General features: G+C 39.8%; 1 protein-coding gene across 2 annotated transcripts in view; it reads right to left on the reverse strand.

Annotated features, from left to right (window-relative positions):
• Positions 1 to 25,121, reverse strand: part of KCNH1 (potassium voltage-gated channel subfamily H member 1) — a 424,549-nt gene that overhangs the window by 367,997 nt on the left and 31,431 nt on the right. For both annotated transcript variants that reach the window (XM_063114370.1, XM_063114369.1), the window contains exons 4-5: positions 20,135 to 20,263; positions 12,136 to 12,254 (exon numbers count right to left, since the gene is read on the reverse strand). In XM_063114370.1, coding sequence (XP_062970440.1) covers positions 12,136 to 12,254; positions 20,135 to 20,263 — 248 coding nt within the window. The remainder of the gene's footprint in view (positions 1 to 12,135; positions 12,255 to 20,134; positions 20,264 to 25,121) is intronic.

Genomic DNA, 25,121 nt, shown 5'->3' on the forward strand with positions numbered 1-25,121 from the left:
TGATTATCACTTTTCCCTGAGTAGGAAGAGCCAAATGAAGCCAATACCCATAAAGCAAAAAAAAAAAAAAAAAAAAGGTGGAGCAGGAAAACTCAGTTTCAGAGATGGAGAAACAGGAAGGAGAGCTTGTTTCCAGGAAAAAGGGCAACATTTTTGCTCACATAAATCTTGTCAGTCTCCACTAGTGATACTTGCCTGTGAGACTAGAAAGCTAAGGACCCTGACACAGCCTCAGCCTGGACCTATTGCCTCCTGCTGTCCTGCAGCAGTAAACACAGCACTCATTCATCACAAATGAATGTGGATATAGCAAGCTTGACTCTGCATGTGTCCAATAAGTAAAGTTCATTGCAACTTCAGTTGTCTGCCTGTGGAGATGACTGGTCCAGGCCATCTCATGCTCCTTACGCACATCCTACTGATGGATGGCTGAAAGCAGTACTCTCATGCAGATAAGGAAGGCATCCTCTATATTTATCAGACCAAGTCCTGTGCAGTTCATTAAAAATAGATGCTCTTCCTTTAAAATTTTATTAAAATGTTAAAACTTAAGATTGAGTAAAACAATTGATAGCACTGAATATTAGCAATGGTGAGGAAAGAAAATGGCCCTTGTAATTAGATAGGCACTGTGAACTCGTACAACCTTGGTTTTTGAACTTCAGCAGCTTCTACTCAGTTTTAAATATTCATGTCCCATCTCTTTAATTCCATTTCTAGTAATCTATAATTTTCATACTAGCATGAGTGTTCAGAGAGCTAACAGTCAAAAGTAGACTAAGTAAATATGAGTAAACTATCCCTTTATAGCAATCATACTGGCATGCTTTTTAAAAAGTAAAACACTTCATAATAAATATTAAAGTTCAAAACCTCAGGTATCAGAAACATAAAAGGAGCACAAAACTAATGTAGCCAGTAGGAGTTGAAACCAAATAGCCCATGAGTTTTTCAGAAGTAGGGCTTATCAGAACCAGGTATGTGCTGTAGGGGACAGGAGGGGAAGCCACATGCTCTTGCTGGGGTGACAAAGGGCTGCTCTGACAAAGAGATACAGAACAGAAAACCTTTACCCCATATCTCAAAGACTTAAAGGAAACTGATGATCTATCTGGACCTTTGGGTAGAAAAAGGGTTATCTGTAAGAAATCAGAACCCCACGTCTGTGCCACATACAGGTATGGAACCAGAATTCATACTGTTCAAATGGTTGGAAGCCCTAAGGCTGAAACCTTTATAGAAAAGTTGGTCTGAACCAGGTGAAAGTTTATGTTGTGTCACATTGATAAACTCAACCACCACATTCAGATGTCTTATCAACTGGGGACCCAACAGACTTCCACCAAGAAACTCCAGTTGTAGATAAGCTCGCCACAAGAGGAAATTAACTAAAAGAAGAATTAAAGTATGCCTAAATTTCTAAAGTAATAAAAAAGGAAGAAATATTAGCAGTCATGAATAAGACAATATTTTGAAGAACAGAGGGATATGAAAAAGAACTAAATAGAATTTCTAGAAATAAATAAGACATTTAAAACAAAACAAACAAATAACTCAATGAACAGATTAAACAAGTGATATAACTGTCAACATAAAATTAAATATTCAATTAAGCTAGGATTTAAGAGAGAGGGAAAAATAAAGACATATTTAGACATGTAAAGACTAAAAGAATTTATTATTCTCAGACTACTGAAAAAACTACTCATGGATATACTTCAGCAAGAAGGAAACTGAGTCCAGAAGTAAGTTGTGGGCTACAAAAATTTATGATGAGCAAAGAAACTGATAAACATATATTGATAAATCAAATTAGGTATTAACTATAAAAATAAAAATAATGGCCAGTGGGGATGTTAAAATAAGAAAAAAGTAAAATGCTAGTCAAGAGTATGAATGGGAGTACTATTTCAGAGTTAAAGTGTTCTAAGTTTTTTGTTTTGTTTTAACTTTATAAGTAGGCATGTAGCAAATATATAAATGTAATCAACAGGAGAACAAAAATAGAGTACATACCTTATAAGCCAACAGAGAGAAATGGAATTGAGTGAAAATCAGGGAGAAAAGAGGAAAAGAAAGAAAGGGGATAGTAAACAGCAAACACAAAATTAGATGCCAGAATTAAGTCCAAATATATCAATAAGAAAAATAAACAAACAGATTAAACTCTTCTACTAAAAGGTAAAATACTCTCACATAGTAGTTAGAAACATAGTATCAGAAGCCAAACTGAGGAGGACTGCTGATCCCACCACTAAGGGCAACATACCTAAATCTCTCTGTACCTCAATTTCATAATCTGCACAACTGTAATTTCTACCTTATGGGGCTATTAGAAGAATTGGTCAATATACTTTACATATGTTTAATACTATACTTATGTAGTATTGGAGTAGTATATAGTTTAAGTGTCCTGTAAAAGTTAGATGATGCTGTTGGGGATGTTATTTCTAACTAAAAGCAAGAGCCAGATATATGCAGATTAAGAGTTACATGGAAAGGTTGTAAAATAAGGGATGGAAAAAATATACCAGACAAATACTGACTCAAAGAAAGCAGATATAAGATTCAGCAAAATAATATTTCAAGAAAAAAATTTTATAGACACAAAAGAATATTACTAAATGATAAAAAGAACAATCCACCAGAAAAAGACGAATAACCTAACAGAAAAATGGACACAGAGTATGAACAAGAAATACAAAGAGGAAGGAATCTAAAAGGCTAATAAACACTTTAAAAGTTGAACCTCACTAGCAATCAGGCTGATGTAAAACAAAATAAAATACCATCACCCATCAGTTTGGGAAAACTTTAGAATTCTAACACTGCTATGTGGGAATCGGCATATGGGAAATGGATAGTCTATTGCTGGTAAAAAAAAAAAAAAAAGTGTAAACGGGAAATGAAATCAGTATGTTAAAGAGACACCTGCACTCCCATGTTCATTGCAGCTTTACTCACAATAGCCAAGATATGGAAGCAAACTAAGTATATATCAACAGACGAATGGATATAGAGAATGTGGTGTGCATACACAATGAAATGCTATTTAGCCTTAAGAAAGGAAATACTGTCATTTGCAACTATGTGGTTAAACCTGGAGGACATTTTGTTAAGCAAAATAAGCCAAACACAGAAAGACAAATACCACATGAACTAACCCATATGTGAAATCTGAAAAAGTGGAAATCATAGAAGCAGAGAGTAGAATGGTGGTTAGTAGGGGGTAGAGGATGGAAAGGGTGTTGAGGAGATGTTGGTCAAAGGATACAAAATTTCAGTTAGATAAAAGAAATAAGTTCAAGAGATCTATAGTACAACATGGTGACTACAGTTAATAACAATGTACTATGTTCTTGAAAATTGTTGAGCATAGATTTTAAGAGTTCTTATCACAAAAATATAAATACATGAGGTAATACATGTTAATTAGCTTGATTTAGCCATTCCACAATGCATACATATTTCAAAACAATGTGTTGTACAAGATAAATATGTACAATTTTACTGTCAATTAAGAGATAAAAAAATTTAATTTGAAAAAATATATACAAACACTTGTAGTAAAACATATACACTGTTTAAAAATGGTTACTTATGAGAAACAATGGGAATTTCACTTTCTACTTTATATACCCCTTTAGTTTTAAAATCTAATAAATAACCTGTATTTTTTCTGAAAATTGAGAACATTTCTAAAATAGGGATATATAAAGAACCAAAAGTCAAAATCTAATATTAAACTAATATTTGTTGAGCATTCACCATATGCCATAGTGTTTGCATCCAGAATCTCCCTCATTCTTCACAAATCTGAGTGTATATTATTCTCATTTGAACTTTCTACTCCATTTGAAGCGAAGAAAGAGGAGAAAATAAGCTCTTAGAGGTGAAATGATTTGCCCCAAAACACAGAGCTAAGTAAATTCCAAATGGGTTATAGCCTTTAATACTGTTTCAGTCCACTACTCCTGCCACCTACGTGAAAAACAGCAGCACATTTGAAAGGCATTTACCAAATGTGCTGTCTAATTCTATTTACAATGAGATAGTGAGTATCATGACCTGTGAGCTGGGTGCCACTCACACCCCTTGACATGCCTAAAAGTATGTGCCCATGCTCATGCCATCACAAATGCATGTGTCAAATTATGTCTTGGCCTTGCTTCCTCAGAGAGAAAACGCCAGAGAGGATGTGATGGGAAAATCCTTCTATGTCTTTCCCACAGTGGTTCCATGGAGAGGCCAGCAGCACAGAGTGGTCCCCAGGCAGATCAAACCCCAGCAGGTCACTCCTGCATGGGGGCCACTCAGCAAATCCTGCTGAACAGGACTGCTGTTCTCTTCTACAGACTGAAACTTTCCTCCTTATAAAGGCAGAAAGAGTTACAGCAACAAGGGGGGGGTGGTAGACACAGAAACGTGCCCCTCAGATCCCCCTTCAAGAAGGATTCTCTGCCCAGGTGCAGGGAATGTGTTAGTGGACAGCTTCTAGTTGTTAGTTCCTAAGGGACAGAAAGTTGAGCACCCACCAATGATTGAGCAAGAAGGTGGTTCAAGGGCCTGGCCATTTCTGCCCTATGTGGGACTGTTCCAGCTGGTAACCTTTGCTCCAGAGCTCCGTCAGGCTGGCAGAGCCTCTGTGTGATCTGTACTGTGCTCTGATATTCCCCTTGCTCAGTGCTGCTGCTCTCCCTTTTCTTTCACAGGTGTTACTCAGTGTCTGCATCCTGGAAAGCCCAACCTGTGACAAAGGTCCTCCATCCTAACTTAAGCATTTTCATAAGATATTTTTAAGATTAGATCAGAAAATAAACTGATTTTCTAACCCGAGATAAGGGAGATCATAGTCCTCTATCAGGTCTAAAGCCAGAAATCCTGATCACCCTGGTATAAGTAGCAGAGGGCTGAGAAGAAGAGACAAGGCCCAGAATGAATTGCCCCAAATGGGAAACAGGTTGGATATAGAGTCTAATAAATATGGTTCTTAATCCAGAGTCCACCACTTACCACCAGGTGAACAATTTAGCAAATTTCTCTATGCCCCAGTTTCCTCTTCTGTAAAACTACTCCAAGTTATTCAGACAATTAAAGGAGCATGTTCACTTAGGCATGTCAGGAGGGATGTTCACTTAGGCAATGTCAGTCTCACAGAAGACCGGCACACAGTACGTGCTTTCTTCTTTCTAGAACCAGTCCAGGAGGGAGATATGAGGACTACAGTGAGGACTAAAGCCAGGCTGGCTGAGCTCAGGAGAGAGGAACAGCCTAACAGGGAGATAAATTGGCCTGGAAAATAACATGTGCTATCCATTTAAATGCAAAACTGCTATTCCCAGTCCACTTGTGCTTTGTGCCAATTTTTTCCTAGAGGTGGGAGAGGTTTCACTGATTTATCCATACTCTTACTCAATCTTCATTTGACCAATGGCACTTACCCAGAAAACTGAGAAGAATATCAGCTATAGGCTATGGATAGGCAACAGATTTCTCTCTGTTTAAAACTTCCTAGCTGATTTCCAGTTTCTTGTCCAGCATGTAAAGAGCTTGGAAGTAGTCACTCCATCTTAACAAGTAAAAAGCTGAACAATCTGAAAAACCAACAACTCTTCTTTTTTTTTTTTTAACAACTCTTCTTACATCTGTCAGAGAAGTGAGGTCACAGGGCAAACCCCTGCACCAAAAACTGGAGAGACCAAAGGCGAATACTGAGAATTACAACTTGCCAGAGCAGAAACACATGAGGAGAAACTGCCACAGGAACCAGTACAGTTTAGGAAAACCTAAGCTGTAACTAACAAATTGCTGCAGGCTGTGTGGACAAGTCTTAGAGTTAAAAACTCCAAGAGAACCCAGTCAGTCATAGGAGAGCCCTCACGCTTGTATGAGTTTTACCTCCAGGAGCTCTACCAGGTTCTCACAGTGAAGATCAGGGAAAAATCCCCTTGTGCTTCCAGCAGGGGGAGGAAAAAAGAAACCATTTGGAAATAAGCCAGAGTACTCTGTTCTCTTTAACAAGGTCTACTCAGGAGAAACTATATAAGCAGAGCCTAGCCTATTGGGGTTTTATAAGAGCCTAACTGACCTGGGGGAAGGGAAATACTCAGTTCCATCCAGCTTTAGTCTTCCACGTGGGAGAAGGGAAATACCCGTCTTTGGCCCACTATCTTGTCCCATCTGAAGTGGGGAAGTACTAAAAAGATATAATGAAATTCACCGTACAGGGGCACAGTCTCACCAAGAGACTGAGATTGAATGCTTCTCCTCCTCCAACACCTTACCACCACATTCCTTAAGGCCTATTTACCCAAACTCCTTTTACCCAGTATGTCACGTCCAGCTTTCAGCAAAGCATCATGAGGCATACTAAAAGGCAAAGAAAAACAGTTTGAAGAGACAGAGCAAGCATCAGAACCTGACTCAGACATGGCAGGGATGTTGCAATTATCAGACTGGGAATGTAAAACAACTATGATTAATATGCTAAGAGCTCTAATGGATAAAGTAGACAGCATGTAAGAACACATGAGCAATGTTAAGTAGAAAGATAAAAATTCTAAGAAACAACCAAAAACAAATGTTAGAGATTAAAAAAAAAAAAAGCACTGTAATATAATGAAGACTATCTTTCATGGACTCATTAGTAGATTGGACACAGTAGTGGAAAAAAATCTCTGAGCTTGAGGATATGTCAATAAAAACTTCCAAATCTGCAAAGAAAAGAGAAAGAAACTAAAAAATAAATAAATAAATAAATAAATAACTGAACAGAATATCCAAGAACTATGGGACAACTACAAAAGATGTAATATACACGTAATGGAAACACTCAAAGGGGAAAATAAAATAGAAAAAGAAACAGAATATTCAAAGCAATGATGACTGAAAACTTTCCCAAATTAATGTCAGCCACCAAAATTGCAGATCCCAGAACCTCAGAGAATACCAAACAGGACAGATGCAAAAACAAAACAAAATAAAAAACAAGCAAACAAAACAACAAACTAGGCATATCATATCCAAACTGCAGAAAATCAAAGATTAAGAAACCCTGAAAGAAACTAGAGAGGGGAAAAAAATCTAACCTACAGACCTATAGAAAAGCAAAAATAAGAATTACATCTGACTTCTCCTTAAACACCATGCCAGCAAGAATAGAGTGGAATGAAATATTTAGAGTGAAATATTGAGAGAGGAAAATAAAAAACCACCTAAAATTCTGTATGCTGTGAAATTGTCCTTCAAAAGTGAAGGAGAAGGTCACTCTCTCCAACAAATCAACCAATTTACAAGTATTAAAAAGCAATGACAGCCAAGCTGGGGCCACTAGAGCTCAGGGGAAGAGGAGGAGAGACCTGTGGAGTTCATGAAGGCAGGAGAAGCCACAAAAAGAGAAAGAAAGAATCGTTCCCACCATTTCAACCCTGGCCACTTCAAGGCTTGATGGTGAGCACACAGAGCAAGAGCTGGCAAAAGCCACAGCTATGCCCTTCCTATGAAGTATCTTGGAGGCGGCAGGGGAGAAGAGGGCCTTGGTAGCCCCCAGGCCAGCAAGACCACTAACAGGGTTCCTAAGGACCCACATAGGAGCAAGGAGCCACAAACAACTGAAAAAAAGGAGCCACTCAGAGGCCAGTGAGCCATCGCAAAGGATCGGCACATGGCCCATCACATGGGAAGTGTTTGGAGTGCGGGTGGTGGGGTAGATGGGTCTACCAGGGGAACACAGGAGTACAGCACAGACAGCTGATCTGTTCCCCAATCAGCACAGGACCAGTCACTGGAGACAGGTAATGAGTATAGATCTGCAGGGGGTGCAGTTTGCTGAAAAGTGTCAGGCCCAGACAAGAGTTTCCACACAACCCAGGTATACTGGACCACACAAGTCCTGGAAGTATATACAGGGTCAACAATTAAAACCTAAGCTGCACAAAAAGCCTTCTCCAGAGAATCAGCAACAATGAAGCAATTAATTTAGCTGAACCACAGGGCTCGAGTGCTGGTCCCCACAAGAAGTTCCCCCATTTTAGAAGTAAGCAAAGGACAACAAATTAGTTCCAATGCAGAGTTTAAGTGGTGGGACTAGGGAATAATCCAATGCAGAACTGAAAGAAAAAACAAAATACATACAGATCAGAGACAAAGTCTGATATTAACTCGTAAAGGTCTCACATCACCAAAGAACACCTACAAAACCTAGAAGGACCAGAAGCCACCTAGGCTCCCAAGCCAGGGAGTGGAGAGGGCATGGGCCTGAGCCACCCTCCCCCGAGGGCCACACCCAGCCAAACAATGACCAGCAGGCCACCACAGGAAGCACCCCAGACTCCCTGAGCCAGGAGAGCAGGGGGCCAAGGGCTTCAGCCACACCCCCCAACATCTGCAACCAGCCCAGTGACAAACACTAAGCCACCACTAGAAGCCCCCTGGTCTCTTGAGCTGGGCTGTTTGGGGGTCAAGAGCTTCAGTCAGCCACACACCCCTGACATCTGCATCCAGCTCAGTAATGACTGAGCCACCACTGGAAGACCCCTGGTCTCCCCTGCAGGAATGAGGGGGAGGCCACAGTCTCAACCACACACACCCTCTTTCCTCCTTCTCCCACCCTATTTCCTTCCCCCTTTTCCTCTTCCTGTTGCCCCCAACTGCTCCACAACATCTTAGAATGTAAAAAAAAATAACAATATTAATAAATAAACTTTAAAAAAATACTAAGGCAAGTGTAACTTTATTAATTTCTGTCAGACCAGACTCTGAGCAAAAACAATTATCAGGGAAAAAGAGGGGCATTATAATGATAAAAAGACCAGTTCTCCTAGAAGACATAACAATCCTTAATGTACATGTGCTTAACAACAGAGCATCAAAACACACGAGGCAAAAACTGATAGAAATGCAAGGAGAAATAGATGAATCCATTATTATAGTTGGAGACTTCCACACCCCTATATCAGAAATGTACAGATGCAGCAGGCAGAAAATCTTGCCTGTCCACTTCTTACTAGAACATAGTTGAACTCAACCAGCACCATCAATCAATGGAAATAATTGACATGTATAGATTGCTTCATCCAACAATAGCAGAATACACATTCTTCTCAGGCTCACATAAAAACATTCACTGAGAAACACCACATTCTGGGCCATAAAACACACTTTAACAAAAGAAGAGAAATCATACAATGTCTGGTCTCAGACACAACGGAATTAAATTAGAAGTCAATAAGAAAATTGCTGAAAAATCTTAAACTTAGAGATTAAACAACACACTTCTAAATAATACATGGGTCAAAGAAGAAAAATCAAGAGAAATTAAAATATATTTTTAACGAAATGAAAAAGAAAATATTGCTTATGAAAGTCTGTGGGATGTAGCAAAAGTAGTGCTTATAGGGAAATTTCTAGCATTGACTGCATCTATTAGAAAGGATGAAAAATAAAAAATCAGTAATCTAAACTTCCACCTTAGGAAAATAGAAAAAGAAGAGCAAATTAAATCCAATGTAAGCAGACAAAAATAAATAATAATTAGGGCAGAAGGCAATGAAATCGAATACAGGAAATTCATAACCAACAAAACCAAAAGCTGGTTCTTTGAAATGATCAATAAAATCAATAAGCCTCTAGCAAACTAAAATTTACTAGCCTCAGGGATGTGACCCAGATGTTTGCTTCATATTGCCAATCAATGAGCAACTACTTATGCCAGAGAGGTGAATAAAAACATTAATATCATTTCCTTTTTTTCATTCAATCAATTAAAAAATATTTACTACTAAGCACTTACAATGTGCCACTACTCCAACTGCTTGGAATTTATCAGTGAACAACAAACACAATAAATACACAAACTATATGGTATTAAGTGGAAAAAAACATAATGCAAGTTATAAAGAGGATTAGGAATTTTGAGTATTTCTTCCTTATTTTGTTATGAAAAAACTAGATATATATATTAAATGCTTTTATTTTCTTCCCTTTCCTATCCCCTTATCATATAACATAAGATGTATTAATACTCGTAAACTACATCATAGTATTTAAGTTACAGGATATGAAGGAGAAAAATGAACATAAACATGAACTTTGCATACTCTTCTAGGGAAAGGGTTGGTATGTTTTCCTTGGTACATAGGATTTTTATATCACATAAGGTGGAAATATAACTTTGTTATTGCCTTTATTTGGAGATTAAATATAGCTTAAGGAAATGTGTATGGGTGCCAAGTTGAAAGGGTAAACTGTAATGGTTAGTTTTGTCACAACTTGGCTAGGCCCAGTACCCAATTATTCAAGCAATGAACTTTGTAGATTCCTTCTACAAAGATGTGATTAACATCTACAATTGACTTTCAGGAGATTATCCTCTGTAATCTGGGAGGACCTCATCCAATTAGTTGAAAGGCCTTAAAAGCAAACTGAGGAAAAAGGATTTCCACCTATGGACTTCAGTGTCAGCTCCCCCCAAGAGTTTCCAGTCTACCAACCTGCCCTACAAATTTTGGACTTGCCTAGCCAGTGCCTGCAAACACAAAAGCCCATTCCTTGCAATAAATCTCTTACATAAGTATCTTACTTGCTCTCTTTCTCTGGTAGATCCCTGACTGATACAGGTAGCTACATAGAAAAAACGACATTTGGACAAAGACTTGCAGTGGAGGAGTTGCCATGCAGGTATCTGTGGGAAGAGCAAGCCTGGTGTGTACAGGAACAGCAAGAAGGCCAGTGTGGCCAGATAAAAGTGAGCAAAGGGTAGAGAAGTAGGAGAGGAGGTTACTTTACTAACCATAAGAAGAACGGGCCCACCCCGTGGCGCACTAGGGAGAGTGCGGCACTGGGAGTGCAGCAGCGCTCCCACCACAGGTTCGGATCCTATATAAGGATGGCCGGTGTGCTCACTGGCTGAGCGCGGTACGGCCGGTCACAAAAAGACAAAAAAAAAAAAAAGAAGAAGTAGGAAAAGTGCAGGCTGTGAGTTAAAAGGCCTCTTTTAGTATTCTTTCTATCATAAGCCAAGCCCATATCATGACAAAAAATGATGCTGCTATCGTCCAAATGTCTGTCCTTCTCTAACATAATACACATGAACACTTCCCATTCCCACTGTTGGTAAAAGTTTCTAGCTCCTACAAGGAGATCTTCTGTAGTTAACTCATTCAATATTCAGTACGCATATGCAGAGCACTCACTGAGCTGCATCATTCTGGAAGGTTCTCCCTTAGGGGTATAGGAACCAGAAGTCAGGTCAGAAAGGGCCCCACCATCCGAGCATGGATCAAGGACTGACTGGCCACCTCCAGGCAGAGAGACAGCTTATGTTGTCATCATTGGGTAAGATGGAGGTTTGCTGTGTGGAGGGTATAATACCCCTAACTGGTCCCAGCCAGATCTCATTAAAAAATGAAGGCCAGGCACCACCAAAATCAGATAATTGTGATCTGGGTGCATTAAGCCTGATAAAATGCCTTGTTGAGGCTTCCCAACAAAAGGGAGGATACCATTACCACAAACTTTCCTTACTACAAAGGTTATCAAAATAATAATTTTAACTATACTTTTGAACTTGAAAGACATTTTTGATTATATAAAGTGAAGAAAAGGCAACATGACCAAGTTCAATGTACACATTGATTCTTTTTGCATCTCAACTTCATAAACACTAACATATGAAAAAATGAATTTCTTAGTCTTTAGGAAATAGGATTTATGCAAAGAAAAGAGTTAAATGCACACTAATAATGTAATTATGCTAAGTGGTCAGTGGAATTATAGATGATTTTTAGTTTCTTCTTTTCGCTTTCTCTATCTTCTTTTCCCATAATAGTTTATAAGTAAAAACTCATTCACATATATAGCACTTCCAGTTCCTTCCCTACCAACTCAAAAAAGTGATTTGACATCTATAATCTCAAGCAAATTGGAACAGAGCTGTTCCCAGCCCACTTTCATAGGGGCAAGTTCAAAGCTCAAAAGAGAGACTTGCCTACAGTTGCACATGGTGGTATGCAGCCCAGACAAAACAAAAGTCTGGGGGTCCTGAAGGTCCCCTCCAAGCCAGCACACTGGCTTTGTGCCACTTTCTCAGCCTCTGAATCCCCTGGAAGTAAGATTTGATATGAAATAACTTCTTACCTCTGCCAGGCGGGAGTGCTTGTGGACGTTCTCACCTTTTTGCACGCTGGGAGCCAGCTGCTGCAGGACACCCCTGCTGCTTGTCAGTGCCCTGGTCAGCCGAGCAAACTTCCCCCAGCCTAAAGCATGTGGAATAGCAAAAAGACAGGGTTAAGCATGTCCTGAAGGAGCACATACTTTCACATCACTAGTTACACTGTCAGAAACAGACCCCTCCAATGTCCTCGTGAGCTCCTATGAGTCACCCTACATCCCTGCAAGCAAGACTCACTGCTCAGAAAAGCATCGACATACTCAAATTTGTGTAGCAAGTTACTTTTCCCATGCACTTTCACTTCATTCTAATCATAGCTTTCTGAAGTATTTAGGAAAGTTTTACAAATAGGGAAACTGAGGCATAGGGTACGCAGACAATGGCAAAGAGTCTAGCACCCAGACCTCTCCACTTTGGCTCAAAGATTTTCCACCAGAAAACACTAGGCAATCGAGATGTTTCTCTGACTTGGTGACTTGGCTCAGGCTGTTCCCAATCCCCACGCTGTCTGATCTCACAGAAATTGAGCTTGTTCTGGGTTTTCAATAAACAAGCTAATCAAATGACCATTCCATGCATTACCTTCTCCCAGTCCAGGGGAACAAGAAATGAATTTAACCCCTGGATAGGTGGGGAAAAGCACTGGCAGATTTTTGTCTGCTTTGGGAGGTGGGAGATGTTTGGTGACAAGTCGTCTTAAAACAAGAACCTCAAAGCACTTGGTACTGAACTTGGAGTAAAGAAATCTGTATACATGTCCCACCTCTGCCTCCAGCTTGCTCTGTGGTCACCAACAAGTTGTTTAAGCTGTCTGGGCTTCAACTGTCTCATCTGTAAAGTGGAAATAAAAATACTCTACCTACCTAACAGCAGGATACATTTGTCCGGCAAAGCAAAATGGCTAAGTTTAGTGGGCTCTGTTTAGAGGGCTAAAAGAGGCTGACTTGAAGCCTCCTTGGTCCTCTGGACTAGTTCCTCCAGGAAAATTAAAACACTAGAGTTTTTCCAATCAAGTCCACTCCATACCACAGAATCTAAGACCTGATCTAAGAGTTATCTTTACTGAGAATCTAAGATGTCTGAGTGTTCACTGCTTTTAAATGCCCCCAAAGACAATCATCCATTTCAATATCCAACAGCCCATCTGCATCAAGGTTATGACCATGGTAGTTGCCCCATGAGGCCTCTGAAAGCCTGTCAGAGTTCTCAAGACCAGCCTTGGGTTTCAGGAGCTCCAAAATCCTGGACTTAGGGTACACAGCAAGTAAACAGAGCACGCAACTATTTTTACATGATGGTTAAAAGCAGAACTAGGCAATTTTAATTTTTACCCTTTAAAGTTTGGAAGCATTCAGCACTTTCCAGCAGAAATCTCATCTGCCAAATCCCTGGAGCACCTTTCCAAGGCAGCCTTAGAATCCAGAGGACAATGGGGTTAAGAAGAAGAATGGCCTTTTTTTTCCCCAAAACCTTAAGAATTATGTGCATGGACAAATTTTTGTCAACATAGCAAGAAGAGCAAATCAGCTTTTTAATCTCATTCCAGAAGTGCTGGGCTTTAATAAAAACTATTAGCACTTTCATCCACCCTGATTCCATGAAGCAGAGACATGGGACTGCTGGAGTCAGCTTAAAAAGAGGTGTGTAGTGATTGGGCTGCGGGGGTCCCATTCCCAGACTCTACAGGGAAATTTGACATCTCCCCCAGATGTGGCATTTATGAATGTGATCACTAGAATGTGCTTTTAGGAACTAGGACTAGAATTTTTTAAAATGTCTTTCAGAGTCAGGCTATCCTTCAGCTCAAAGCAAAGCAGGAATTAAATTTTGCAAAGCTTTTCAGGAAGAGCAGAAAGTATATGTTTCAGTCAGGTAAGACACAGTAGTGCATGCCAACATCAACAAGGGCTCTGTACCGGGCCGAGCCCGTGGAGCACTCGGGGGAGTACAGCGCTGGGAGTGCAGCGACGCTCCCGCCGCGGGTTCGGATCCTATATAGGAATGGCCGGTGCAGTGCCGGTCACGAAAAAGACAAAAAAAAAAAAAAAGGGGGGCTCTGTACCCACCCTAAACCCATCACCACTCCCACCACCACGACTCACACTACAGGAACTATGATGAAAGGGCAGATGACCCAAAGCCCTCCAGGCAGGGAACTCAGGTCCCTGCTACATCAGCTGATACAGCATAAAAGGATGGCGGCAGGGGGGAAAGATCCCTGGACCTCTGGGCCTTTCCCTGGGCTTAGGCTAGCCCCTTACTCTCTGGCCTAGACCTGATTCTCTCTCCAAGAATATGGCTCTTAAAGGAGCTAGCTCTTAGCTGGCTGAGTGGAGGGCATGGGAAGGTAAGTGGGCATTGGTTGGGAAATAGATGGACAGTGTGAAATTTCCCCATCACACTTCTACCCAGGATGGGCAGGCTTTGTCTGTTCTGAAGGAAAAAATAAGATCTCTCCCAAGTTCTCAACTCCATGTTTTCCTTCTGTACTATAGACATTTTATAATAGTAATCACATCTAGCCAGATGGAAAAATAGATGCATTCATCCATGTATTACTTTTATAAACATAACTACTTCATACCATGCACAGTGCTAAGTGCTAGAACAAAATTTTAAAAGATGAGTAGGAGTTAGATGGACTTAAGAAGGTAAAAAAGGACATTCCACACCAAAGGACCAGTGCCTACAAAGGCAGAAAATCATAAAACAGGGTAATATGTCAGTGAAGAACAAGATGTTCTAAATAGCTGGATGAAGGGGCATGCCTTGTGGCAGGGGAGGGGGATGCAGAGAGTGGCCTGAAGTGATGCTGAAGAGGTTGTCAGGGGCCAGAGAGGGAAGAAATTAGACGGTAAGAACTTGGATGGTAAATTAACAAATTTGAAATTCATCCTGAAACGCATGGGGAACCACTGAAGAAATTTAAATATGGTTAGGAGGGAAACACTTTCACTGATTTGCATTTTAGAAGTACAGAACAGTGGTGTGAATAGTGGACTACAAAAAGCGTTGATAGACAGAGACAAGTCAGAATCCCAGGCAAAAGACCATAAAGGCCTGGACCAATGCTATGGCCTGGGCCAGAGGATGAGAGGAGAATTGAGAGCAGCCACAGAGGTAGAATCAATAAAGCTTGGTGAAAAATAGCTGTAAAGAAAGAGAAGAGGCAATCTCTGAATTTCTGGTTTGGAATTAAAACACAAGAAAAGGAACAATCAGGTTTGGTAGAAGATAATTTGGACCAAGGATACCCCTTAGAGCCATCAGGGGAATCATTTCTAGAGAAAGTCAATTTCCTATTGTCCAAAGGGTCAATTGGGAGGGGACATGCCAATGAGAACTTAACTCAAGATGGTCTTGCTCAGGCGAAGCCAGGTGGTCATTTTCCCCAAGGAAAATAAGGCAGATGACAAACCTTCTTCCTTCAAGGAAGCCTTTCCCAGTTATTTCCCTACCCCCAGCAGAATCGCCCACTCCCTCTGTGTATCCCTACTTGCCTTAAGCAGACTTCTATTTGATCACTGATGATGTTTTATTGTTCTTATTTGCTTACCTGTCTGCCCATCCCTGAAGTAGACCCTAATGAACAGAGGTTCTATCTCAGATATTTCCTATGTCCAGAACCTAGCATAAGACCAGACACACAAAAGACACTGAATAAGTGTGTGTGTTAAATAAATGTGGATGAAGGACAAATATTTTTTTTCCTATCATTGCCCTACCTCTGTCTGGACTTCCAAATAGAAGTCCCAAAGTATAAACAGCCCATTTCACAAACTGTTAAGTTTCAGAAGGTATTTCTGTGCCTCCCTCTTTTGCTAGGCATCTCTGAAATCACCCCTCCAATTAAATCCTATCTGAAAGTTCAACACTGAACTGAGCTCAAATGAAGAAACCTCTGGCCTAGGCTTGTCACAAAGGTCGCCAGCAAGGTAGGTATCATCATAGGTAGGGAGTGGGTGCTATGGGAAGATCGAAAACATCACATGATCAGGAAAAATGAGAGGGGATGGGCAGGAGGGGAAGAGAAAGAATGAAAGGAAAAGAAGGGCAGAAGGGAACATAGTACTCAAACTAGCAATTAGCTAAAAGGTATTTACTGGGTCCTTCCTCCACCCTTAGGAAGGATGACTGTTTCCCCCTGCCTTGACCCCACAATGGCTGCTGGGTCTCAACTTGGGTGAGCCACCCACTAGGCTGCTTTAGCCCACAATTCCTGTATCCTCTCTAGGCCAGAAGAGGTGGTTCTGGGATAAGTTAGAATTCTAGCTCCTCTGAGTGTAAGTCTGGGAATACCAGAAATGACAGAGGACAACCTTGTCCTGAGATACAGAGTCACAGATTCTCTTAAAGGAGCTGGTGCCAAAAGCCAACATCCAGCAGAGAATACTGGACACAGGGGACCATATTGATGGTGCCCAAAAGTCTCCCTCCCACAGTCTTTTCCATGTCAATGTGCAAATATCCAAAATCTAGGATGTCTTCTTCAAGTAGCAGTCACTAAATCATTACCTTTCCATCATCCTAAGAGAAGAGAGAAAAAAGTGTTAATATTGGAGGTGGTGGTGCCTGTGGCTTGTATCAATTATTCTGTGTCTTTCCCAAGAGTGCCTCCTAAATATCCCATATGAAGAAACGTGCAGAAGGGTCAGCAATTACAACAGCTTGTCAGAGCCCTCATCCTTAAATATTCTTTGTCCTTTAAAAGTCTCCTTTGGGGTTTTAGATTCCTTTTGTTGTCTGCATCTGGTTCAAGTTTAACTCTGAATTTAGAAGTAAATATGTGGATCTTTGAAAATGAATTTGTTCCTTCAACTGGAGATTATGTAGTAGGGTAAGAGAGAAAACAAGAGGGGTGACTCATCCTTTGGTGAGCAATGGAGAGAGAGAAAACTCTGAGCCTTACACTCTGATTCTTCTCTGTCCACTTGCCCAAGCCTCCTGGCTCAGAAGAGAGAATGGGAAGAAAATATATCCTTCAGCCTACTCCTAATTATCCATAATAACAGAAAAGCAAGAGATAAGGAACAAAGGAAAGGAAACCCCTGGAGCATCATGGATTCTCATTTTAGCCAAGAATTCCCACCTACTCTCTCATTCAGCCTTTAAACACACATATACACAGAGCTGCTACCAAACAGCAAACCTAGCTTGACTTTCATTCCCTGCCCCATGCCATCTGTAGGCACTATTTCTCAGAGAGTAAGGTAATTAGTCAAAAGGCGGACAGCAAAGCAAAGATAAGGAAGTCAGGGGCCTGGATAGCTCATAAAAAGGATTGTGAGAACTGATTTACTAAATGAAAGAGGGGGCTCAGGAAGCATTCTCAGGGACCATCATCTGTGCCTGAGGCTCTGGGAAGAGGGGCATTATTTTGTGTCAGATGCTAATATAGTCTACTGTCAATTATCCCCTGTGTATCCTTTGTGGATGGTTGTGAGAAAATGTAAAGCACAAACTGGCTTCTCACAACAGTATCAAGACGCATCCACCCCAACCCAAGTCCTGGAGTTAGGCTCTACATGATCAGAGAAAACAATGTAATTTTAAAGACAATTTGAGCAACTGATTTAAAAGACTTATCTGATGGTGGGAAAACATCCTATGCCAAAGGGCAATTATCCGGGAATTATCTGGGGTTTTAGAGTATCCACCCTTCCATTCCATTTCAGAAGTGAATTCTGGGTCAGCAAGACTTTTAAGACTCTTAATGCCACTGGGGTGCTCTACTGAAAACCCAGCTGGTCTGCTAGAAACGAACTGCTGAGAGCACATCCAAGAAGAAATGTCAAGTCAGAAGAACAATCTAGCCACATAGCAGTGTATTTTCCATCTAGATTTGATACTTGCAGCCAGAACTGTAGTTTATAGACTTACAACTAACAAGGCCTAGCAAATTATCATGCTCTCCCATCATAAACAGACTAATATAAAATTTAACTTTGTCCTAAGCAAACCACCAAACCAAAGTTGGCCAGGGGCACAGTGACATGACAAGTGGGAAGGTCTGAACATATCAGCCATGGCATTTGAAATGGCCAAGCTTATAAAGTCATGTCTTTGCTGAGACATTAAGTGTAATCCACTAGCAGGATTCCTATATGGAAGGCTAAAGTATGTGTTTTAAATTTTTACAAATCAAGCCACGTTACTCCTATTTATTTCACTGACAAAGAGAATTAATACCTGGTTCCCTCAGCTAATAGGTAATAGGGTAAGAGTGTGTGTGTGTGTGTGTGTGTGTGTGTGTGTGTGTGTGTGAACTCTTAGCAGTAAGGAAATGCATCATCAAGGCAGGGTAAATGAAGTGGAGCATTTTATTCCTGGAAAATGAAACTAAGTGAGTCTCACTATATCACTCTGATTTATCTCTTCTTTCAGGTTTCATTTTCATAAAATGCAGTTACCTAAGTGGCAATTCAACAGCATTCTCTATTAGGTATGCCTTTCCTACTAAATAATACCTGCACATCACCTAAAAATGTCCCAGTGATGATGAAAAGAAAACATTTGGACTCAACCAAATCACATATCTTCATTTTTTAAGAGAAAATTTGCAAGACTCAGGGTAAAAATATCTAATTGCCTTTAAAATATTATTTATGAGTTTATTAAAAAAGCAAACAGCTTTTCTATATGGTAAGAGGATGACACTTAATCATCACTATGCTATTGCCACATAATCCCTACTGCACTGAGAAACCTTCAAATCATAAGTTAGAAATCAGGCAATAACTCTGAATCTACAGAAAAAGGCCAACTTCAAGAGGCTGAGGCACCAGTTAAGAGACTGCATCTGCTGAGGTCTTGAAACCAAAAGGCAGCTCAGATTGATTTATTGAACTATCAGACAGCTTTAAAAAATAGGATGTACTGGTATAAACAGCACTGTGCTACGAACTCCATAAATGTGAGTGTCTAAATGTGCCAGGACTTTAAATGCTCTCAGAGGACATAGCCCCTGAGAGATCATCCACATAATGCTTTTTATTTCCTCCTGTAATAACCATTTAACAATCAGAATTTTGTCACATCAAGAATAATATGACCCAATTTGACTCTTTCCTGGACTCCACTCTCATCTCTCTGCTACATCTCAGGAAACCACAAGGAGCAGAGTTCTTGGGTAGAGCAGGAAAATCAACCACAAAGCCAGGTGGCACTGCAACATAAAATACCTCCTAGCCTCTTGGTTATCGTGAGTGCAAGCTATGGAAGAGGGGCATGACACCCCCTAATCCCAAACCTCTGGGAATAACATGCCATCTTTTGTATATTCTGATCAGCTGGACCTCTTCAGGAGTACAGTTGTTCCAGAAATCCTGAGCTACCTCCTTTTCTAGTCCCCAATGTCATTCAAACAACATATGCATATGATATGTCTGAGATGAATTCTAAAATCTGTAGTCACAGGGCTGATTAAATGATCCATATGAAAATGTTACTCAAGACACTGGCCTCATTAATGCCAAGTTCCAAATGAATTAACTGGCCACAGCCTTATTAATTCAATCAACCACAGAGGTAAAGATGTGCTAGTATTGGCTTCAGCAATCTTGAAGTGCTGGAACTCAATGAAATTTAAGGAAATTTACATATAAATCAGATGAATGTGGCCATGGACTTACCACTTGAGTGACTGACATTTGTCATATTAAAACCTGAAAAGATTCTGATGATACCAAAGTTGCCCAGCTACCTTCTTCTGTCTAACCACTACTGGAAATGGTTAATTTAAAAAGGTATGAAATTGATTCAAATGTTTTCCTAAACAAAGTTTTTTTCTCCCTCTCTCCTCCCCCAGTGCATTCCAGAATGACACAGCACTTTACCCAACACAAATTAAAGTTTTAACCTTAATATTTGTGCAGAGATTGCCTTGGCAACCTCAACTTCTCTGTAGCAAAAGCCACTAAAGGCAAAAAAGGTACAAATGTATTTGTACAAATCAGAATTACAAACCTTTACATGAATCATCCTCAATTGGCTGTTTGAAAGCTGTTATGTCACTGAAAGTGCAAAGAAATAAAACCACTTTATCTTGTTCGTTTCGAATTGGAGCAATTTTCACAAAGAACCACACAGGTGTCCCTGAAAGGAATATCAAAAGATTGGTCAGTAATTTGCATTCTCATATGAGGCGCTATAGAAGCAAAGACTTGGGAATGAATAGGTACAAATATTAATTCATTTTTTAAATGGTCTTATTCCTCCAGGTGCCAGGATATAACTCCATTTGAAAAGGACGAGTCGACACCAGTTGACGATCCACCGGAGAGAGCTCATTTATTAGGCAGCACACACACATATATATAGGGCTTTAAGGGAAAGCTGATTGGTTTAAAATACAATCCCTATTTAGCATACCGCACGGGGCTTGGTGGGGAGCTGATTGGCGTGAGATTCGCGCCGGCGGGAAGGAGAATGCAGAAGAGAAGGGCAACCAGCGCCATGATGGGGTGCAGCCGAGAAGGGCTTATGTGATCAGGGTGTGATCCCTTGGGGCATTTGGGTTCTTACACCATTAATTGCACTTCTTGCTGGAATAAAAATTTTCACAGTGACTACTCAGTGGCGGTTTTCTTCTATTCAAATAATTTTGTAAGTGCAGATCTCTTAACTCTTGTAAAACAATTAGGAAATAGGTTGAAAATCCCACCTGACCTTATAGAAGAAATTTAGGTACAGAGACCTAAAGACTTACCTTAGACAACGTAATGAACAGTAAAGAGTAGGGGCCAAGAGAGGCACTGCCAACCATGGCCAGCAGACAGACCATGCAAACTCAAATTCCAAATTCCACCCATTGCTGAAGGGCACCAGTGTCAGTGACCCAGTTTGGGAATCCATCAATTTGTCTCACATGCTCAATCAAGCAAGAGCCAGAAACTATATTTCTAAGTCCCTCTCCCCAAAATAAAAATCCAAAAGGTCCAATACAATGGTAAATGAAAAGACATTGAAGACGGAAATGATCACCACAATGATTCCCCCCAACAAAGTCTCCCCAGAAAGGGAGGATTCCAAGTGATTTAGGTTGTGATCACATTAGTGCCTTAGAAAACTCCATGAATGTGTTTCAACTTCAATCCTTGTTCCTGAACTAAGGTAGGAGATAAACAAGCTTTTCCTAAGCACTGCCCTAAAAGGAGATGGGCAAGGCTCATCTGAATGACTTCTCAGAGAGAGCACCCACTCAGGTATCTATGGCCAAATACCTGCACAGTCATTCTCTGGCCTCCAAAAAAATAATTATAAAAAATAAACAAAGGTTTTCTATCTGCAGAGGACATCACAGCAAAAAGCACCAATCTATTCTGTGATATAAAATTAAATGAGACACGAAACAATAGTAAGATCTTCCCTACCAAGTTCTTATATTCCAGTTCCTAAAACAGCTTCTGCCATATAAGAAGAACTTAATAACTACTTGTTGAATTTATCATAACTGGGATGATATTTTACATACTATTTTATAACCATTTTCAAATTAAAATACAGTAATTATTTCTCCATGTTGTTAAGTATTAGAGAGATTCCTACATACCAGGCACGGTGCTCAGCATTTTACATCTACTATTTTATTTTATGAGATAGAGAACAGACAAATCCCTGAATCTTGGAGACAAAAATAGATCCCCAAGCAGTCACCTGTGTCTCTCTGCTCACAATCACATCAAACTCTATACTGTACAACATGAACAAACATCTCTAATTAATATTAGGATTAACCAATCTAACTTGACAATAACTAGTTTGCTGATTTGGCTATACAACTTATTCACATATAAGTATGAATAACCCTAAAATGTATAAACAAGCAGCAAACAGATCAAATGGAAATATATTCTCCTTAAATCTTAAGTATCTATGTATTCATCCATAGTTCAGTTTAATCTTCTTTCCACTTCCCTTTGAATAAATTTCAGTTGCCAGTTTCTGGATGCTCTGAGAAGACCAACAGATTATAATACTACCCACAATATTATAAAATCTTTTGTAATATTTTAAATATTATAAAATCTTTGTTTATTTTTTATAATTATTTTTTTGGAGGCCAGAGAATGATTGTGCAGCTATCAGGCCACAGATAACTGAGTGGATGCCCTCTCTGAGAAGTCAGTCAGATGAGCCCTGCCCATCTCCTTTGGTGGATGAGGGCAGTGCTTAGGAAAAGCTCGTTTATCCCCCACTCAGGAACAAGGATTGAAGTGGAAACGCATTCATGGAGCTTTCTAAGAAAAATGTGTTTTGAAAGAAAAATCCACCACACAAAAATTACACATAGCATTTCAAAATCAGGAAGAATATGACTTTTGAAATATCGAATGTTTTTGGAAAGTCTGTGTTACTATTTCTCCTAGTCCACTCCTCAGAATCTGTGGAATTTAAACCATTTTCAATTAGGCAACAGAGAACTCAAAAGAAAGCATCACAGAAATTGAGCTCACGCCCCTATAGTGCTCAGTTGTATACTAGCTAGTAAGACAAAAAGCAAACAAATCAAAAAACCATTTTCGTTTTGCTCTAAAGAAACTTCAAGCAGTTTTTTCAGATGGTAAACCAGAAACACTCCTAATTTATCAAACTAGTAATCAATCAGATAAGAGGAACCCACTCATGATGTCTAACACCAGGAGCCTTGTCTTGGCTAGACAGAACCATGAACCATGTCCTTCACAGCTGCAGCCTCACAGGCCATACACTGCACTGCACCAGCTGGCCTGATGCCTGGGAAGTTGTTCCAGTTGGGATTGTGCCATCTATCTAATCTTTACATTCCATTTACGACTACTGGGGTTGATGATACTAACCCACATCTCCAATATCATGAAAGCCATTAGTCATATTGGGAGGCCTTTTTGATTTTTCCACAGTTTGAGCTCATCATGAACTCTTCCCATTTCAACAGATCAATCTGTTTAAAGTGTTACAGAAAGATCAATGTACAAACCCAGGAACAACAAAGCATCTGACAACCCTAGTAATGGCAGAGGCTGCTGCTGGAAGAGAGGCTCTTTCCTGGCTGAGGATGCCCAACATGAGAGAGTTCCAGGTCAGACATCTCTTTCTGGTCACTCTGATTCTCATTCTTTATGTAGCTCCCTTACAAGTAATAACAAACCTGAAAGCCTAACCTGGCTTTGGGGTTCCTCAGCTCTTGAAGTCAGATAACAAAACAGCAAGGCTCAGGAATATGAGAGAATTTTTGGCCTCCATCAATCTTCCTCCTACCCTGGGCTTCCTCTCAGATACTCTCTGTAACCTGGGCATCCAGACCATGTTCAACAGCAACAGAACAGACCAAGCTGCTGTGACTGGCTCTTGAGAAAGGCTGCATGGTACTGGGCCATTCTGATAGGTCCAGAAACTAGACTTGGGAATGGCAGCCTGCCCCAGGAAGCAGACCTATTGGTCTGGGGTCAACTTTATTGAGACAACTGACAAGTGCAGAGAGGATGAGAAAGCACTAGAGGGAAGTAATGGCAGCTGGCCACTAGAACACCTAATTTGGAGTCCTAAGCCCTGGGTATGAACCCTTTCTCTTACTTTATTATGTGCTTTAGCTGCATCAATTTAACTTCTCTCAGCACCTGTTTTCTTCACTTGTTAAATGGGGATAATAGACCTACTTAAGATTAAGTAAAAAATACCTGCCTGATACATAGGTGTTTTAAACTATTTCCATTCTTCCTTCCTTTTAAATTCCTCACCTGTAAGATTGAAATGCCCAATCTTACCTCACTGGGCTATTTGAATGATTTAAAAAGAGAATATATCTCAAGATGTTTAATGAAACTCTGAAGCTGCCTCTGCCTGTTCCGAGGAGAGGGCCAGTCTCAACCATAACACAGGGAAAGCTAGAAAAATCAGTACTAAAGTCTCAACATAATTAAAATTGTATTGAAGAGCATAAAACAAAACCTAAATAAAGGGAGTTACATTGTAGATGAGAAGATTCAATTTTGTAAGATGTCAAACCTCTCCACTTAATATATCTAATGCAGTTATAATCAGAATCTCAGTTCTGGTTTTTCTTTTATTTGTTTTTCTCAGAGCTAGATGAATTGAAATTCAATTCAAATAGAAAAATAAAGGTGTGAGCTTGACCAAGAAATTTTTGAAATTTTCAGAAAGAAAAGTAATAACAGGGACTACCTACTACATTAATTAAGAATCACTGGCACTGGCCCCCAAATAAACAATAAGAATAATGATATGATTCACTGAGTGCTTACACCAGGTCAGGCCCTAATACATTGTGATTTACTTCTCACAACAGCTCTATAAGGTGAAATAGTCACTATGATATTATCCCCATTTTAAATATGTGGAACCCAAGTGGGTGAGCATTTTAAACAAACTCACATAGCTAATAAATTACAAAAGGACTCCTGTAAAAGGAGAGGACAGAAACAAACCCATAGATGTGTGAGAATTTCTCATATTAAAAAAGGACATTTCAAATCAGAAAGGAAGAGCCAGATGATTTAAAAAACAGTACTGGGACAACTAAATAATAATGTGGCTAATAAATTAAGTTAGATTACTACTTCACATAACATATAAAAATAAATTCCAAAGGGTTTAAAGTTCTAAATATTTTAACACAACTATAAAGGTACCAGAAGGGGAAATGAGAGTAATTTTATTATTTGGGTAAGGAAAAGAACTTCTTAAGCATTACACAAAACTCAGAACCATAAAGGAAAACAATGACATAACATTTTTTTACTTCTGTATGGTTGAAAAAACAAAAGTTTTAAAAAAATTTAAATAGGGAAAATATTTTTCAATATGAGTGTGATTTAGAAACAATATCCATTGCATATAAGCAGCTGCTACCACTGAATAAATAAAAGACAACCCATTAGAAAAACAGGCAAAGTATGATTGTTTTGCCTATTAGATTTGTCTTCACAACTAGATTGTAACCTCAAAAAAAGGC

This window comes from Cynocephalus volans, chromosome 11 (assembly GCF_027409185.1).
Source record: "Cynocephalus volans isolate mCynVol1 chromosome 11, mCynVol1.pri, whole genome shotgun sequence".
NCBI classification, from domain to species: domain Eukaryota; kingdom Metazoa; phylum Chordata; class Mammalia; order Dermoptera; family Cynocephalidae; genus Cynocephalus; species Cynocephalus volans.